At 44.2% G+C, this 18,217-nt stretch overlaps 6 protein-coding genes across 6 annotated transcripts; 5 read left to right on the top strand and 1 right to left on the bottom strand.

Moving 5' to 3' along the window:
* Positions 1-5,086: 5,086 nt before the first annotated feature.
* On the top strand, positions 5,087-5,736 carry H6S33_003750 (uncharacterized protein; the record flags this gene model as incomplete). Its single annotated transcript, XM_044835281.1, has 1 exon — positions 5,087-5,736. A coding segment is annotated over one exon (650 nt), but the record flags the coding sequence as incomplete, so codon positions are not given.
* Positions 5,737-6,585: 849 nt separating this feature from the next.
* On the top strand, positions 6,586-7,945 carry H6S33_003749 (uncharacterized protein; the record flags this gene model as incomplete). Its single annotated transcript, XM_044835269.1, has 4 exons — positions 6,586-6,601; positions 6,834-7,055; positions 7,110-7,609; positions 7,670-7,945. The coding sequence occupies 4 exons, from the start codon at positions 6,586-6,588 to the stop codon at positions 7,943-7,945; spliced, it is 1,014 nt and encodes a 337-aa protein (XP_044691283.1).
* Positions 7,946-8,190: 245 nt separating this feature from the next.
* On the bottom strand, positions 8,191-8,721 carry H6S33_003748 (uncharacterized protein; the record flags this gene model as incomplete). Its single annotated transcript, XM_044835258.1, has 2 exons — positions 8,191-8,387; positions 8,442-8,721. The coding sequence occupies 2 exons, from the start codon at positions 8,719-8,721 to the stop codon at positions 8,191-8,193; spliced, it is 477 nt and encodes a 158-aa protein (XP_044691282.1).
* A 1,556-nt stretch (positions 8,722-10,277) lies between these two features.
* H6S33_003747 (uncharacterized protein) lies at positions 10,278-10,778 on the top strand (the record flags this gene model as incomplete). The annotated part of the gene is made up of 1 exon (XM_044835247.1): positions 10,278-10,778. The coding sequence occupies one exon, from the start codon at positions 10,278-10,280 to the stop codon at positions 10,776-10,778; it is 501 nt and encodes a 166-aa protein (XP_044691281.1).
* A 96-nt stretch (positions 10,779-10,874) lies between these two features.
* H6S33_003746 (uncharacterized protein) lies at positions 10,875-11,161 on the top strand (the record flags this gene model as incomplete). The annotated part of the gene is made up of 1 exon (XM_044835236.1): positions 10,875-11,161. A coding segment is annotated over one exon (287 nt), but the record flags the coding sequence as incomplete, so codon positions are not given.
* Positions 11,162-13,663: 2,502 nt separating this feature from the next.
* Positions 13,664-14,939, top strand: H6S33_003745 (uncharacterized protein; the record flags this gene model as incomplete). Its single annotated transcript, XM_044835225.1, has 6 exons — positions 13,664-13,923; positions 13,978-14,038; positions 14,303-14,360; positions 14,455-14,539; positions 14,645-14,783; positions 14,838-14,939. 6 exons carry the CDS (start codon positions 13,664-13,666, stop codon positions 14,937-14,939), a joined length of 705 nt encoding a protein of 234 aa, XP_044691279.1.
* Positions 14,940-18,217: the final 3,278 nt, after the last annotated feature.

The following is an 18,217-nucleotide window of genomic DNA, read 5'->3' as shown; positions in this document are numbered from 1 at the left end:
CACCACTCGTCGATATCCTACCATCATCGCCTGATTTTCAAGGAAGTAGGATAGTAATGGCAAAGACGAAACCCGGTCCGGCTGCAAAAAGAGAACTGTCAAGGCCAGTGGGGCTTCACTCCTTGAATCTCTCGAAAGATATCATTATCTTTGATAGGAGGTCCCAACAATTGCCATCACCAGCTACTACGAGCCTCCCTACTCGCCTCCCTACTCGCCTTAGCGGTGCACCAAAACTCCCTACTAGTAGCATATGCCGGAAAAAAACAGACCTGAGACCAAGATGGGGAACGATCCAGCCAACTACAGAAGCACCTGACGATATAATACAACTTTTCGAGGAATGGCAAGAGTTTCAGCAATCAACAAATCCGTCAATGGCAAGGTTTCAATGTAACGGCAGCTAGGCGGGTTGGCTATGTGAGTTGTCTGGGTATAAGGGAGAAGGATTATGCAGTGTGGTTGGGTTTAGTGAAGCGGGTTTCTATTATGTTCTTTCTGTTTCTGTTATGCGAAGGTATGAGTCAGCATTGGGATAGGGTATGGATATATAAGGGGGGCGTTGTCTTGTGATTTCTTGTTTCTCTTTCTTTCTCTTCTTTCTTTACGCAACCTCTGTATTCTACTTGCTCGCTAAGGCTCGCAAAGAACTCCCTGATAACAAACCTCGCTTCAAAAACACTTTATTTTACTCCTCTCGGTTTACCCTGGTATATCATACCAGGCTGAGCCACTTCGTCCCCGATCGTACGGTCGCGTTTTGTTGTTCCAAGCAAAAGAAACCTACGAAACTGGCTTCTAGCGAAGAATTCTCTAGTCTTGACCTCCCGAAGGGAAGGAAAAGAAATCTATCTGAAACATCACTCTACGCCGCCAGAAGAACTGGACACTCAATCATGTCGCAGCAAGCCTCGCTCCAGTCCTTTTTTACCCAGTCTTCCCAGCCTTCCCAGCAAGGGACAGCCCCCTCGCAGAACAGGAACACTCAGGTTCCCGACCCAACCCCACCCGGAGCTCAGGAACAAGAATTCTCCTCGACCTTTGCAACAGAATCCGACTATAACGACCCCTACCAACCGAGAGTCGACTACCTCTACCCGAGCATTGTCCCCCAGGACACTCACACCCAGACGGACCTGAATTACATTACCTGGGCCATTAGACATGCCACCAGCCGAATCTGCCCACCCACCGACAGGATTGAAATCCTCGAAGAGCAAACGACCACACTCCGGAGAACAGTGGACACACTGAGGCACCAAATCGAGGCGCAAACAACTATGATCACCAGCATGCACTCGGCGATCCATCTACTCCTCAACAAACAGCCACAACCGCAGCAACCGCAACAACCACAACAAAACCAACAACAGCAACAACAGCAACAACAGCGAAAACAACAACCGCAGGGACAGAGAATGCCCCCTCCAGCGGTCCCCCAAATAATTCCCCAAGCAGCGCTTCAGGCAGCCCCTCAGGCCCCCCCACCCGCACCCCCCCAATGGAAAGCAGGCACCTGGGCCGCCGTGGCCTCGGCACCCGGTCCTGCCCAAGGAAACTTCCAAGTTGTCGAGAGGAAAAAGAAGTCCGCAAAGCCGAAAGCGGACCCCATCTTCAAACCAGAGTACACCAAAATCAACAGGGAGATCATTGTTGAAACCACTGCCCCATCCGACGTCAACCCCTCTGAGATCAGGACCCTAGTCAATGCAAGGATTCAGGACGAATCCTGCCATTTCATTTCAGCAAGGAGAACACCCAAAGACAACTTCATCCTGGAAACAAAGTTCGTCACCCCTGCAACAAAGGCAATGGAATATGCCAAAGAAATTGAGGAGGCCCTCCTCACCCTACAGGTACCGGTCGCTGTCATCCGCGCAAACTCTAAATGGTCAAAGTTTCTCCTCCATGGAATTCCCACAACGGTCGGGGAGGGCCTCGAGGCGGGACAATTGGTAGCATCAGAAATCAGAAGCAACTATGGAGAGAACTTCCAACTTGCACAGATTCCCCGCTGGATCTCCAGAGCAGAGACTCGAATGGAGAAAACCCACTCGTCAATGGTCATCGCGCTCCCAGGACAAATTACAATGGAAACACTAGGAGTTAAATTCCTATCTCTCTTTAACCGAAGTTGCCATATCGAGGCCTTCCTTCCAACCTTCCCGGATACTCAGTGTGCAAAGTGCCTCGAGTACGGCCACCGCCAAGAGAAATGTAAGAACAATGGGAAATGCGGCCACTGCGCCGGAGATCATCTTACCAGTTTCCACCCATGCAATCAATGCCAGGGAGGACATAGATGCACCCACACTCCAATCAGATGTCTGAACTGTAAAGGAGCTCATAAGGCCTCCGACCCAGCATGCCCCGAGAGAGCCAAACGCCGATTCCTCAATAAAGGGAAGGAAAATGCCCCACCCGCTCAAGACCCACCGGCCGCACCCGTCCAAGAGCTGCTTCCAATAGTTCAAGTACCAGCCACCGCCCCAGTCGGAGCCACACCCGTTCCCGAAGATGACCAACCCATGACAAATAATGCTTAGGCCTCGAACCACCGCGCTCGCACACCAACTCAATTGTGCACGGAGCGAACTCATTACCAAGGCGGCGGTAGAAGAAGCGGAAACAGACTCTAGTATTTATTTCCTATTATTACAAGAACCATGGACCTCAGCAGAGGGATACCCACCAGAATCAAATCTCTTTTATATTTTTACGGCCAGCAACACCAATACAAAATGTGCAACATACGTCCGCAAACATGCCAATCTCAAACCAAAACACCACTACACACACGATAATTTCATAGTATCGATTACGGTAGAAATCCAAACCAAAAAAACCCAAATCCTGAACATATACTCCCCAGGCCGAAGTGGCCCCTTCGCCCAAATAGCAAGTACAATCCAAACCCTTGATAACTGTCTAGTAATGGGAGACTTCAACTGCCATCATCAGATGTGGTACGGAGTAAATTCACATGAGTACAGAAACAACATTCGAGCAGACCGGGTCAACGGCGCACGGTTAAAACGATGGATAACCCGACAGAAACTGACCCTCCTGAACGAACCAGGCGTCTTTACGCACTTCCCCAGAGACAGAGGGAAAAGGCCCACAACCATCGACCTTGCATTTGTAAAAGGCCCAATACTCGACCACAACCTACGATGGAGTACTGAACCCTACGGAGCGGGCTCGGACCACGGGAGAACCTCCGTCCACCTACACCTGGAAAAACCACCTTTTGTACCAAGACGAATGTGGCGACAAACAGACTGGAAGCTATTGGAGAACCACATGTCAAACATCTCCATCCCTGGAGAGGCATGGGAAACCAAGGAACATACGGAACAAACTGTCGATTTCTTCCTAGAACTGGTCAGGGCAACAATCAGTATAGTAACACCACTCTCGAAGGAAGGAGTAAGAGCCAACTCCTGGTGGTCAGAGGAAATGAAACGAATGAAGGCAAGGGTAAACGCGGCAGAAAGGAAGGCGAGAAATACAAAGAAACCCAATCACGCGGAGGAGCACCGGAAGGCTTGCAGAGAATGGACAGCCATGATCCGGAAAGCAAAAGCGGACCAGCGGGAAAAGACGATGAACGAAGCGAAAGGTAGTGAAGTCTGGAGAATCCTAAGCGCAGGAAAGAGACGAGACACAATCATACCAACCATACAAGGTGAAGAAACGTTTGCGGGGAAGTGTCAAGCTCTAAGAGCCCAACTCTTCCCCTCGAAACGGACGTCCCCCGACCATCCCCCCTTGAACATTAGACCCCCCTCTTTTGACCTTAGCAACACCTTCGACATAGTCACCCCCGAAGAACTTAACAAAGCAATCGACTCCTGCCCAGCGCACTCGGCGACCGGCCCGGATGGCATCCCTTATACCTTTATCAAAGCTATAGTCAAAGCAAATACAACTCTAATCCAAGACATGTTCTCCGCTATGCTCCGGCACGGTGTACACCCAGCGGAATGGAAAATAGCTAAGTGTATCCCGATCCCGAAACCCGGTAAAGCAAATTACCATGAAGCAAAAGCCTACCGGCCCATTTCCCTTCTACAATGTTTCAGCAAAATCCTGGAGAAGATAGTGGCCCAGAGACTCTGCACCGCTGGAGAAATCCTAGGCACACTCTCAGCAAACCAATTCGGAGGAAGACCAACCATCTCGGCGATTGATGCCCTCCTGAGAACCTTGACACCAATACAACAAAACCTACTACTAAAAAACAGCACCGGAATCGCCCGGCGAGATAGACCAGCGATCCTAACCAACGACATCCAAGGAGCATTCAATTGTGTCGATCACCTACTCCTCGCGGAAATCATGCACCAACAAAAATTCCCTACCTATCTGACAGAATGGTGTAAGGAATTCAACACTGGCAGAAAACTACAGTTCCAATTCAACCATGAGCTAGAGGAACCACAGCTCTATGATTCCGGAGTGCCGCAAGGTAGCCCCATGTCCCCGGTACTATTTATGATCTATGCCGGAGTAATCCTGGACCCAACTAGCAGCCCAAAGGAGATGGACACAACTTACATCGATGACGATGCGCTGGTGCAAATATCCAAAACACCAGGCTTTACAATCAGGAGAATGGAGGAACGAATGAGAGAAAGACTAATCAAAGCTGAGCCACTCCAAATCAAATACGACCCGGATAAATCCGATCTGATCTTCTTCCGGCCCACCACATCATCCACACAACAACCACGACTTCCAGTCAAAGTTAACAACATCAATATATACCCCAAGGAGAGGCTGAAATACGTAGGAGTCTGGATAGATCCAACCCTCTCCTTCCGGCCCCATATCGAAGCAGCAATCGCAAAAGGCCTAAAAGCCCTCCACCAAATCCGAAACACCGCCCGCCTGCCAGGGATAACAGTCAAGACAGTTCATCACCTAATAACACAAGGCTTCCTTCCAAGCCTGCTCTACGGATACGAGGCTTGGTGGACTGGCGCAGACCACATCATTAGATCGCTAGAACCACTATACAACGAAGCTGCCCGGATCATCACGGGCCTACCTTGATGGACCAAGAGAGCTAAACTCCTCCAAGAAGCAGGACTACCCCCCCTAGAATACCTCCTAACATATCGCTCAAGAAAGTACGGAACCAGAATACTCTGCACCGAGGCAACCCACCCCAACAATGAATCCCTAATTGAGCTCCTCCCATACAGAGAAGCAAACATCAAAGGGACAGGTCTACACCGAATCGCTTCCCTCCTAGTTCCATATCAAACCCCCGGAAATGCGAGAGACAAGTGGAATCAAAACAAACTACTACGCGACCATCTGTTGGAAGAATGGAATACACAACCAATACCGGACTACCATCACCGGGGGGATTTCCGCCCCCCTTCCAAGATTGCGAAACTCACCCTAACGGAGGCGAAAAAAGTTTTTCGAATCCGGTGCCAAACTACCCGAATCGATAAACACGCGGTATATACAGACCCCGAACCATGCCAGTGTGGTATGGAAAACTCAGCGAAACACACACTTATGGAATGCCCAGCGTGGGCTCGAATCCGCGCCCCCCTGATAGAAAAGATCCCCGGAGCAATGACCTGGGAAAACTGGATGTTTACAAACTTGAAAACGGACCTTATCTTACAATTTGCAAAAAACTCTCAACTCTCGAAGTGGTACGAGTCGGCGGAAGCGGAGGTGGACCTAGAAGAGGGGATGGAAGAAAATGATTAGGGACGGGATTAGGAAAGGGTGGTTTCCTTTTACCTTTTTAACTTTGGTTCTACTTTGTTTTGATGGATCCAGCGCCCGAGTTCGCTGAGATATGTTATTTCTCCTTGTCGTTGGGTTGTTTCTGGTTGAGTGTCGTTCTGGAATTTCCTTACTCTTGTTGATGTTTGTTTGTGTTCGCTTTTGTTCTTGTTTGTTTGTTTGCGTTTGTTGTTTTCTTTCCTTTCGTTCTTTTGTTTGGTTCGTGTTTTAGGCGGTCGGGTCGGCGTGCGATAAGTCTTGTACTTCAAAGCAATATAAGTTTCTTCTTCTTCTTCTGTACTTCACAGTTACGAATACTATTTGGTTCGCGCTACGTCATAGGGTTTACCCGGTATATTAGACCAGGTACGACCACCCATAGTCCATAGTCCACGTTCCCGCCTTGGTAGCATACCTCGGCCCTATAGTCTACAGTCCCCGTTCTTGCCTTGAGTGTACCCTTCGGTCCCATAGTCCATAGCCCACGAACCTCCTACGTCCACGTCTTTGCCTCGGTTGTATTCCTTGGCTTCATAGTTCCTACGTCTATAGTCCCCGTTACATTCAAAAACAGTCAAGGAAATCATATCCCCGAGAGTATAAACTGAAGGCTTTAGATCTTTTACGGGTTGGAGTGGTTATTAAGAGAGTAAAGAAGGACGTCAGTGCTAGCACTGGCAGTAAGCCCGAATGGGAACGGATCTCACAGAACCATGCTGCTACATTATTGCACCTATGTCCAAAACAGCTACGAGATTGGAAGATAGACGAGCAGAAGATAAGCGAGTCACTTAAGGGTTCCCGTCAAGTTAGTCGTCCTAGTACAGCAAAATGGCCAGAAATGGAAGTGGAACTCCACCGATTGTTTAAAGAGATGCGCAACCGAGGCCGGTCGATAAATCACAACTGGTTTGAGAGAAACGGGAAATTGATATTTGCGGATTTATATCCCGAACAGATAGGGTTTAGAAGTGACGATACTGTTGTGTTTGATTGCTTGTTTTCTAGTGGATGGTTTACTGGGTTTAAATTAAGATGGGGAATATCGTGGCGATGTAAAACTGATATCGCTTCCAAAGCCCCCGAAGACTACCGTCTCAAGATCATACTCTTTTGGAAATTCAATCGGCGAAATTCACAGCTTGCGGAAAATGAAGAGGAGTCAGACGTTGGCAGATACCCATTGGGAAATATGTTTAACATGGATCAGACACCATTTCCATTCGAGTTCCTAACTGGACGCACCTACGATTTCACAGGGAACAGTACAATATGGGAACGAGCATTAAGGTCTGGCTGGGGTAAGCGTCAGGCAACTTTACAGATAACTATATGTGCTGATGGCAAAAAACGAGTCAAGCCGCTTTTGATATTTCGAGGAAAAGGCGAATCCAAACCAATTATTCTTGAATCCATGAGATACAATTCCAGGATCCGTGCTATATTCAATCCCAAAGGATACAGCAATGAGAGTATTACACTAGATTGGTTAGAAAAAGACTTGATACCGTCATCCGCCTTTCCGGAAAAACCAAGATTTCTTGCCCTTGATGTTTTCGCAGGCCAAAAAACAGCAAAAGTCCTTACCGCTTTCCGTCATTCAAATACAGTAACCTCATTTATTCCTGAAGGGTATACGGGCCTTGTACAGCCTCTCGATACAGCAGTGAATAAAATATTAAAAGGCAAAATCTCGGAACTCCTGGATTTAGAATTGGATAAGAATAGGTCGTTGTGGGAAGAGGGACAATTTACTGTTGGTGATAGGCGAATATTGATGACTTGGGTGGTGGCGGAGGCATGGGACTGGCTACATCAGGAAAGAAAGGAGCTTATTGTCAAATCGTTCCGCCAGGTGAGTATTTGTTTATCCTAATAATTTAGATCTAATACTAATGTAGCCTGAGGTATACAGGTCGGGATATCACTCGCAATTGATGGTTCAGAGGACAGTGAGATAAAAGTAAAAGGTCTTGACAACCTAGAGATTGGTGACTGGTCAGAAGGGGGGCTTGATTGCAATCTCAATCGTTTAGGAAAGACAGGAGCAGGAGAACTAGAATGGAATGGAGAGAGCGAGTTACTACTAGATCCTGTTGTAGCAGAGCTCGCACAAAATCAACTGGCAGATATTATTGATGGAGAATATATAGACAATGATGATGATGTACTAAAAGATAGAATACGATAAATTTGAATATATTACTATCTTGTAATAATTTTCAACGGCCTCAATGAGAATAGGTACGAGTACTTACCACCAAAACTCGAAAAATTGGCTATCTCCGCACCAGGATGCAGGTGATGACTTGCATGCGGGAAGTCAATTTTGGGCAAAAACGAGTGATTTTTCATTGTTTTTAGCACCGCCAACATGAGTTTAATTTGCATACGGAGAATAAATTTTGATAGTAAGAGGTTTTCTTTACAGGCTAACTAGTTATTCAAATCCCATTCTGCCATCTTATCATCAATTAATTTCTTCAATGCCTCCTCCGTAAATTCCCCTGCTCTTCTCAATTGAATCTCAAACTTTCGCTTTGCTGTTCCCATAGCTGATGACCGCTTTGCCTTCCTAACATTTCTTGCTCTCCACCTAGCTGAATTCCTTTTCTCCCGTGTTTTCTTATCCCCTATCATTATTGTAAGTACTGATATCAAAAAATAGAATATTAATTCATACATACCCGCTTCTACCTTTCTTTCTTCTTTGATAGCAGCATATGCAGCCTTATGGTCTGGGTCACCCACATAACTATTTGCATGATGCAGGAGATGTTGCCATACAGCTTTGTGAGGATCCTTCCGGTGCTGAAAGTCTTTGTTGCAGGTGGTAACAGGACACCTAATAAACTTTTCGGGTTTTTCAGGTTGAGGGTTATTGACAGGAGCTGCTAGAAGAGCAGTCCCTTTGATAGGTTTTTTTCTGATCCTACCAGTTGCTGTATAGCCATAAGGAGCTTCCATTTTGTGGGGGCGATTGTTGTTATGATTTTGTTGTTGTAGTTGTGGTGGTGGTGGTGGTGGTGGTGGGGGGACCCGGGTTCAACAGGGCAACTATAAGTGATTTGCAGTCATTATCGGTTGCCAGGGTGAACCAAAAATGATTTGCAATCATGACCGGTTGACAGGGTGAACCAAAAATGATTTGCAATCATGACCGGTTGACAGGGTGAACCAAAAATGATTTGCAACCTACAATCAGTTGTCCGGGTCAACCAATACTAATTTGCAATACATCATGCCCGCTGGTACTACCAACTCTCTCAACTCACCTAACAGTGGCGCCTCATGCATGTCTCACTTGATCTAGCCAATCAATAAGAACCTTCCCTACACTACTTTGCTTTAAGCCCATGGGCGTACTCGCCAGAAATAACGGTATTGAAATTTTGGGTTACAGTCGCACCTCGCTATACCTGACGGTCAAGATTCGCTCCGCTTCATCCGGGATAGCAAATTGTCCGGGATAGCAAAGTGATCCAGAAAAAGCAAACTTGAAGTGTCGCCCGGAGCTGGAGATGAAGGTAGAGTAGCAAACGGAGAGTTGGGTAGCAAACGCGTAAATGATTGAAAATATTGTAGTTATAAACCCGTTCCAGAGTGAGATTTTAGTCCGCTATCACGATCCATCTGTTCAAATGCCTCCAACCCGCAGACAAAATGCTGGCACTGGCAATATTGCCGGGTTTACACTCCTTCAAAAGTATCAACTGTGCAAACTACGAGAAAAATTCCCTACTATGAAGTTATCACAATTTGCTGTTTTAGATGAGTGTTTTCAAAGACCAGATGGACGGCCTCTTGCTGTTTCTAGGCTATCCGACCATTTGTAGGGGTGGGAAGCAAAAGTGAAGGAGGATCCGCCAACGGGTCCAGGTGCACAAAAGAAGAAATCACGAGCCGCTCAATATCCTTTTTTCGAACACTTTTTGGCACTTTGGATCGATGCAGCAGAGTTGGAAAGAATTGTGATAACTGACGACATTATACGATCACAAGGAAAGGTAATTCAACAAGAGCTTTTACGGGCTTGTGTAACAGAAAACTATGATGGCTTTGAATTCTCCGGCGGCTGGTTGGCCAATTTCAAAGGTAGATACAATATTGGCAGGCTTAAACGGCATGGTGAAGCTGGGCAGGTTGATGAATGCACATTACCAATTCACCGTCAACGTCTTTCAGAGTTATTGGAGCTATTTGCACCGGACGATCGATATAATTGCGACGAAAGCGGTTTGGTTTATAATAAGCAGCCACAGAGTTCAAATGTTCGCAAAGATAAAGGCAAATCATTATCTGGTGGCAAGGATTCCAAGCTCCGAATCTCAACCCTTCATATTGTCAACTCAACCGGTACAGACAAACGCAAACTTTGGGTCATTTCAAAATCCAAAGAGCCTCACGCATTCAAACAAAATCGCATAAATCCTGCCAATCTACCGGTAAATTACAGGTACAACAAAAAGGCATGGTTGCTTACTGGTATTTGGTATGATTTTTTACGCACCTTGAATACCCAAATGCGCATTGAACAACGGCATATCGCCCTGATTACCGACAACTGTTCGACGCACCCCAATTCTCTCCGACCATCAAATAATTATTCAGGCCCTCCCCCGCCTGTACTCACCAATATCACCTTGATATACCCACCACCAAATACTATATCTCGTCTCCAGCTACTTGATCAAGGTATTATCAAAGCCTTTAAGGCTACGTACTGCAGACACTATGCTGACAACATGGTTCAACACTTCAATCAGAATGGTGTTACGCCTCAACGCCTTGATATTCTGCAGGCGATACATCTAATTGCAAGAGCGTGGGATTCAATTTCAACAGAGACAATTGTTAACTGTTGGAGGAAGGCCGGAATTTGTGGACAGGACTATCAAAATCAAGAACGCACTCTCGATGATCAATTACAGCACTTTGTCGCGCAGCAGCGCACCTATTGTCAGATCGCAATGCGCCAAATCTTTGATCCACTATCAAGCTTTCAGACTCCAGATCCAAATTAGGCGCCGGCATTTGATAAATTCTTCACATTTGATGAAGACACACCCGAGGTACTCAACAAAGATCAGCCTACTACAACTTTTCCGAATCCTGTCCAAATGGTTCAAGCTGGTGTAGCGAGCGGTATTTTACTACGCGACCCATCACAGTTTGACAATAACCCCGAAATGGATGAAGATTTGGTGTTAAACCATTCCAGCGCTGTAGGCGAGAACCCACTTGAATCGCCAATCGCTACTATTGATGGAGCGATACATTATGCAAATGACCTTTCCCGATACCTTCAAGCATTAAAAATCACTGAATTACATACACCGAGTGGAAAAGAGTTACCGGTTTCTGAGATTGTGAATCGGACATCAAACTTGCGAATTGCTTTGATTAGGTATTTGATTGGTATTCCTAGTCCACTACCAGAATCAATCCTAACAGTCGCAGGCACAAACATACATCAAATATTTTTCAAACAAAGATCAACAGGTTCTTCAGTGGTAGCCTACAGTCTTACAAGAATGGAGGCGCGACAGCTCCGTCCATTGCGATAAGGTCTGAACTTGAATCACGCACCGTATATAACGATGAAGCAGCACAGCTATAGTATCCGTTGGAGGATCAAGATGCAGATGACAGTAAAATAGAGAAGATTGACTCATATCAGTCTGTCTCTATTGAATGTCAGTGGAGTCAGGAGGGGGTAGATGGAGCGTATCGAAAATTGTCTGAATTGTGATATCGGAGAGTTGTGGGTACTGTTTTCTCTTATTGCCTGATGGAAAGAAATAGAGGGTGAAATCTGATACCACCGTTAGATTCGCACAGAAAATCTGATCTAAAAACATCTCTCATATGTTATATTTGGTTGCCTGTAGCTCTTGATAGTCATAAGATTCTTTGCTTGATATTTTTCTGTTCAAATAAAAAGCAAATGGACTTATATTTCAACGATGGGCAATCGGACAGGAAAACGGGCTCAAGGAGAAGATTGGCCTTCAAATTCTGATCTAAAAGCATCTCTGTTACAATAGGATACCTTCTCTATAGACTCTTTTATTGAGAGATACGAAAAATTCCACAACTTACATGAGAAATTAATTCTTATTTACCCTCACAAGTCAACAACCAGCCATCGCGGATAGAATCTGATTTCATGATTAGAACCGAATTAAAAAATAGATATAAAAACATTCCTCATACAATAGGATACCTTATCTGAATATCTTGTTATTGCAGGATATGAAAACCCTCGAAAATATGAAACTTTATTGATGATTTTCCCTTATAGCTCAACAACCAGCCATCGCAGGTGAGATCTGACTATATGGTTGGAACCGCGCCAAAAAATACACCTAGAAACATCTCTCACTTGTATGTCTCCCTTTGTCAAATATGAAGTTATGTTGGAAGGTGTAACCCCTCGAGATCTTGAGAAGGCCAACCCTAACCCTGGCAATGACTACAACTGCAACCTGGCAACAACCATTGCAACCACAAAACCTACAACCAAATCCGGGATAGCAAAAATAATTTATGTATAGACAGGGGTAAACTATCCTCAAAATTCACATCCGGTACGAACTGGTTAAAATCCGGGGTAGCAAATTCATTTGGGTGAAAAAAAGAAGTCTCCACCAAATCCATCCGGGATAGCAAAGGATCCAGTATATTGAGTTCCACCATAGCGAGGTGTGACTGTATTCATTATAGGAAAACTGGGTAGCCAATCAAACAAGCCTACTGGTTTGGCAAGTAATACAAGGTGGTATTGATCGCTAGCTGCAGTGTAATAATTGATTCAATTTAGAAATCCTATGTTCCAATGTCTAGCACATAGGTCCTATTATATTCTATATACATCCACTTTTTTAGCGAGATGAAAGCTAAAACTATGAACCTCAGCACTACGGCATTTACATATTACATGTGCATAAATGATTGATTGTATTATATATATTCAGGATGCGAAAAAAGAAAAAAGAAAAGGATGGCGAGGTCGAGTGCCTCTCCTTCATAATATTGTGTAGCATTACTTTCTCAGCCTCATATGCATCTCAGTTCCATAGATATTCCTTCTCAACTCCTAGGCACATCACTAATTAGGAAAGCTCTGTTTTACTCCGATGACCAAGTTGATAATTTGGCCAATTGCGTACTCAGTCTGTCAAGATTGACTGATAGATTGACCCATTAAAAAAGTCAATATTAAGTTGATTGGCACGATCCGTTAAGGAAGTTGGTATCACTCACCCTGTTTACACATATACGTAATGTATTGAATGCCTATATCAAAACCAGGCTTTACAATTGACAAACATTGAATAATCTGTTCTTTTTGATATTAGATTGCGTACTCAGTTGAGTTTTGTTTCACAACTAACTATACTGATATAGAATCTCAGTTATGGAATCTGAAGTAGTTTTTGTCTCAAGTCCTAATTCTGGATATCGGGTGGGTGGGTGTGGTGCAAATAGGTTATCTCTGACGGTTCCAAATGTTGATTATGAGTGGGAGGGTGGGTGTGGTGTAAATGAGTTGTATCTAACGGTTCCAAATGTTAGTTATGAGTGGGAGGGTTGGTTTGCTAGTATGGGTGTGGTGGGTGGGTAGGTGTCGTGAGTGGGTGGGTATGGTGCAAATGAGTTATATCTAACGGTTCCAAATGTTGGTTATGATTGGGAGGGTTGGTTTGGTGGTGTGGGTATCGTGGGTATCGTGGGTACGGCGGGTACGGTAATATTAGTTGATGTGAAGAGTTTAATCATTGGTTAGGGTGGTGAGGAATAGTTAAGTGAGCTGTTTAGAGGATATATATATACCCAATCAATTTTCCCCACCTTTACATCAAGTGTCTTACTTCCAATCTGTTGTCTCTTCAGTTCACAATCAATCATGGCTGGTAATCCTTCTCAATTGGCGGGCCCATTCAGTGACACCACAAGAGTTGCCTTTAACCTTTACATTGCGGATCCTATAAGCCGGAATAGATTTTACATTAGTGAGTCGGACTATGTTATGCTTACTGACTTCTATCTCAACCCGACCAAGTCTGCAAAGACTGTGAAGGCAGACAACCTCAAGTACCGTTCCAAAACCGAATTTGTTCTGAAAGAGGGTAGGCTCCAGAAGAGAATTGGAGATGGGGATTTGTGGTATGTGGTGAGACCAAATGAGGTTTTTGATATCATAACAAGTGCACGTTGCAGCAACCAGCTCCCAGGCATCGATAAAACGTACAAGAACATTAGAGAATGTTATTTCGGGATTGTTCGTTCTGAGATAGCTTGGTTGCTAGCATACTGCTTCATATATGCCTCAAAGCCTGTTTCTAAAATCCATGCACCTCTGCTACCACTTGTTGTCAATAATCTTTTCGAGAGAGTGCAAATTGATTCGATCGATATGCGGAGTGATTCTGATGGAGACTTCAGATAGATATGTTACTTGCAGGACAATTTTAGTAAATACTCGAGTGCAGAACCTTTGAGAACAAAGAGTAGTGATAAGGTTACATTTGTGGTAGTGACTTAGATCAAATTCTTTGGACCTTCGATCATCCTGCAGTGTGATAATGGTAGTGAGTTTAAAGGTAAGTACAACCGAAACTCCATTCATATATATCACTTACACTTGCCTAATATTCCACTGAAACTGCTGGTTCAGTACTAATATATATTTGGTAGGGGCTTTGCTTACTATTTTGCAAAAGTTCGGGATTAAGATTATCAATGGAAGGCCTAGACATCTACAGTCTCAGGCACTCATCGAGTAAGCTAATGAGGTGTTGAAACAAAAGATAGCATAATAGAGGGTGAACAACCAGAGTATATCGTCGACTATAGCACTGACTGAAGCAATACATTCAATGAATAGACAATATCAGACTACTACCCGTAACACACCGTATGAGATAGTCTTCAAGCAACATCCCAACCCAAACAACCGTATCCTTCCAAGATTCCGTGAATATGCACAGGTCAAAGATAGGTCAGTTGCTGATATCAATATGATAGTAAGTTGACTCTTCTAGTCTAACACCTTTGGTTTGACTGCTAATAATATATAGAAGATAAAGAGACTGCACAGTAATGCAACTCAGGTTGACAATTCAATTCCCATCGGCCCTACTGTACTCAACTCAACTCACGAGATTGAACCAATTGAATAATTGATTCTATATGACAGAGATAATACTGAAATTGAACGGAGAAGGATGGGAGAGAGAAGCTCAAAAAGATATATGGAGGATGTATTCAGTATCGGTAATATAGTTAGTGTTCATATACCTACTAAAGACCGTCAACCAACCGACTCATGCCGACTGATCGGGGTTATCCATTACAAACCACACCCAAAACGCTACCATATCAAGACAAGGTTTAGTGTACCGGCCACTACTTTGATAGCAAAAGACATCGAGCGGTTACCAGATACCATTGAAGTCAATATTCCTATCAATAATACTAATAAATGGATCGGACTTGGTATGGCTGCAAGACTGACAGCGAGGTTGAATGATAGTCAGATATATGCTCTCTTCCTAACAATCCTATATCTATATCGAATTGTTACTAATCTGTATATGCAATCCCAATAGATCCGTTGTGACTGTCGAGGACCATTTAGGTCAAACAGGTGTATCTGTGTTCATTGTAATGAGCTGTGCAGTAAGTGTTGTCATTTCTCCAGGGCTGGAGGGAAGAGCCTATGTGGGAACTGAATGAGTGAGGAAATGGAAGATTTCAATGATTCACCATACGAGGACCTGAATGAGGATGATTCGTAGACACCAGTTAATACTGAATTTGCGGTGGAGGACCCTCGAAGATTTCAGGTCATGTTACAATCATCTAAAGCTTTGGAATCTACAACTGCCAATCCAATCAGGATCCAGCAGCAATCATATGATAGCCCTCAAGCTCCTCTAACTGTCTCTTCTATGATGGAATATATGCTGCCTTCAAGTCCGATATAAGACTCAATTACTGTTGCTACTCCAGCTGTCAATGAGCTCGAGATTGGATATCATAGTTCACAGAGCACGAGAAGTAGGAAGGGATTAGGAGGAATTAAGGTGGCGTAAAGCGGAGGGGTAGCCAAGAGAGTAATGTCAACTCAAAGAAGAAAGTGAACGGTTTTAAATATACTGTTGGATAATAAAAACATGGGAAAACGTTCAGAATACTATGGTTCTTGGCCGAAACTATGCCAACTACCACCCTTGGCTGGAACAGCGAGAGTACTGACCCTTTAGTCTCCTTTCCTTAATCAAAAAAAAAACTATTTTTATCCTCCAAATAATGTTGTTCGCTACCACCTTTCTGTTTTCAGTTTCATTCCATTTCGCCCCGTTTTGTTTGTTTCATTTCGTTTGGCTAATTGGTTTCTAGTACCCCATTTACTATTGTACAGGTCTTTCCCCGCCTGCTGCTGATCGCCCGCTGCCTCTGCTACTGCTGCTAGAGCTCGACCGCTGCCGCTCCTGCTCCTGCTGCCACTGCTGCTAGAGCTCGACTACTGCCTCTCCTGCTCCTGCTGCCCGTCCCGTGTTTTAGCGATGGCTCCCGCAGATGACTTCCCTGAATAGCTTCCCCACTGGCAGATGACTTCTCAGGAATTGCTATTCTGAACATATATACTATTGGATTGGGATCTTTAATAAATCATTCTTTCAACGGTTTCTGGTTGACATCCACGGATGAGAGGCTATAATAGCATTATGATATAGGAACCCGATCGCGCAATTCTGCTATAAATTGAGAACAATTTCACGTCTCTTCGTACTTATTACCATTCCCATTCTGAGTCCGAAAGCACTTTTTCTAATATTGCCCTACCTTTCCCTTGTCTCCTACTGCATATCAAATCACTCGAATTTTCAACTTTTAAGCGATACTTCCAATCAATGCTATCAACTTCGATTCAATTGGGACAACTCATCAGCTTTGCCGAACTCAAAGCTGCGATTGAGGATTGGACAATTGCAGATAAATTTGAAATACGCGTTCAAGTGAAAGATAGGGTACGAGCAGACTATCGATACAAAACACTCACGTGTCTATGGAGAGTCTATGCTCGCGCAATGCCAATAGACGATATTAAAGTCAGTATCCTAGTTTCCGCTCATACCTGTATTGGAGAAGCTTCATTCTCGCGAGCTTTACAAAATACCCAATCATGGCTTCATCGAGAAATCCCAAAGCATATCAACGTTACCAAACGGACTACTGTACGAGAGGTTATCGATTCGGTACAGATACACCACCAAGTTGAAGTCAACTATCAAGCGACACATGACGCTTTGTCGGCATTGACAAATAATGCCTTGGATTACGAGCAAAATTCCTATCATCGCCTCCCTACATACATTGAGAAACTTCGAGAAACAAACCCAGATGTGTATGTAAATCTTCAAAGCATACATGATGGGGAATTTACACAGTTCCACCGTATCTTTATCTCCCCTCATCAAGTGCGACTCTCCTTTCAACGTTGTCGATGATTTATTGCAGTTGATGGCACTTTCTGCAAGTCACGTTTTGTTCAAAGCCTGTTAGCTGCAGTAACAATTGACGCTGATGATCACATATTGGTTCTCGCTTGGGCAGTTGTAGAGTCTGAAAATCAGGAATCCTGGTTATACTTCATGTCGCATTTGAAGCAAGCTATACCTTTGATTATGGAAGGCTCAACGATAATTTGTGACCGTAACAAAGGATTAATGATTGCGATTGATTCTTTGGGTCCCGGTGTGTTCCCAGCTCACTGTTGTTTTCATTTACACGACAACTTCAAGACGCGCTTCGGTACACGCATAACAGAATTTTATTTTTCGAAGATTGCAAACGCGAAATCTGAAGATCAATACCATCAACATATGAATAGCTTACGTGCAGAGAAACCTATTGCTGCAGATTATTTATCTTCTATAGACAAACATTTATGGGTTACAGCGTTTTTTCAAGGGTGTCGTTATGGTCATAATACATCAAATATCGTCGAGTCATTCAATAAGAGTATCAAACTAGAACGCGAGCTCTCGGTATTGGATTTGCTTAACGAAATATGGCATTCTCAAATGGCGCAGCGATTTAAGAGAAAACGAGAAGCAGAGACATACCCGTTGGGGTTTCCAAAACAGTGTTTAACTGAAGCCGAAACTAGCAGAATATGGGCACAAAGCAATACTGTTCGTATGGCTGGTATTCATGGAGGGGAGGTGCAGCAACGCGCAAATAGGGAAGAAAACCGTACAACACATATTGTGAATTGTAGGTACATTCTTTGTAAAATCAATTGCAGTGGCAAATACTGATCAAAATTTAGTGGATACCCGAAGATGCACCTGTTTGCTCTATCAAGAGAATGGAATTCCTTGTACTCATACGTGGGCCTGCATTTTAGCCATACAACAAGCACCTGTCAATTACTTTCCCCCTGCTCTTT

This window comes from Morchella sextelata (genome assembly GCF_020137385.1).
Source record: "Morchella sextelata strain SCLS chromosome Unknown scls_16, whole genome shotgun sequence".
NCBI lineage: Eukaryota > Fungi > Ascomycota > Pezizomycetes > Pezizales > Morchellaceae > Morchella > Morchella sextelata.
The sequence above is the reverse complement of the archived record's forward strand: the minus strand, read 5'-3'. Positions and strand labels throughout refer to the sequence as shown.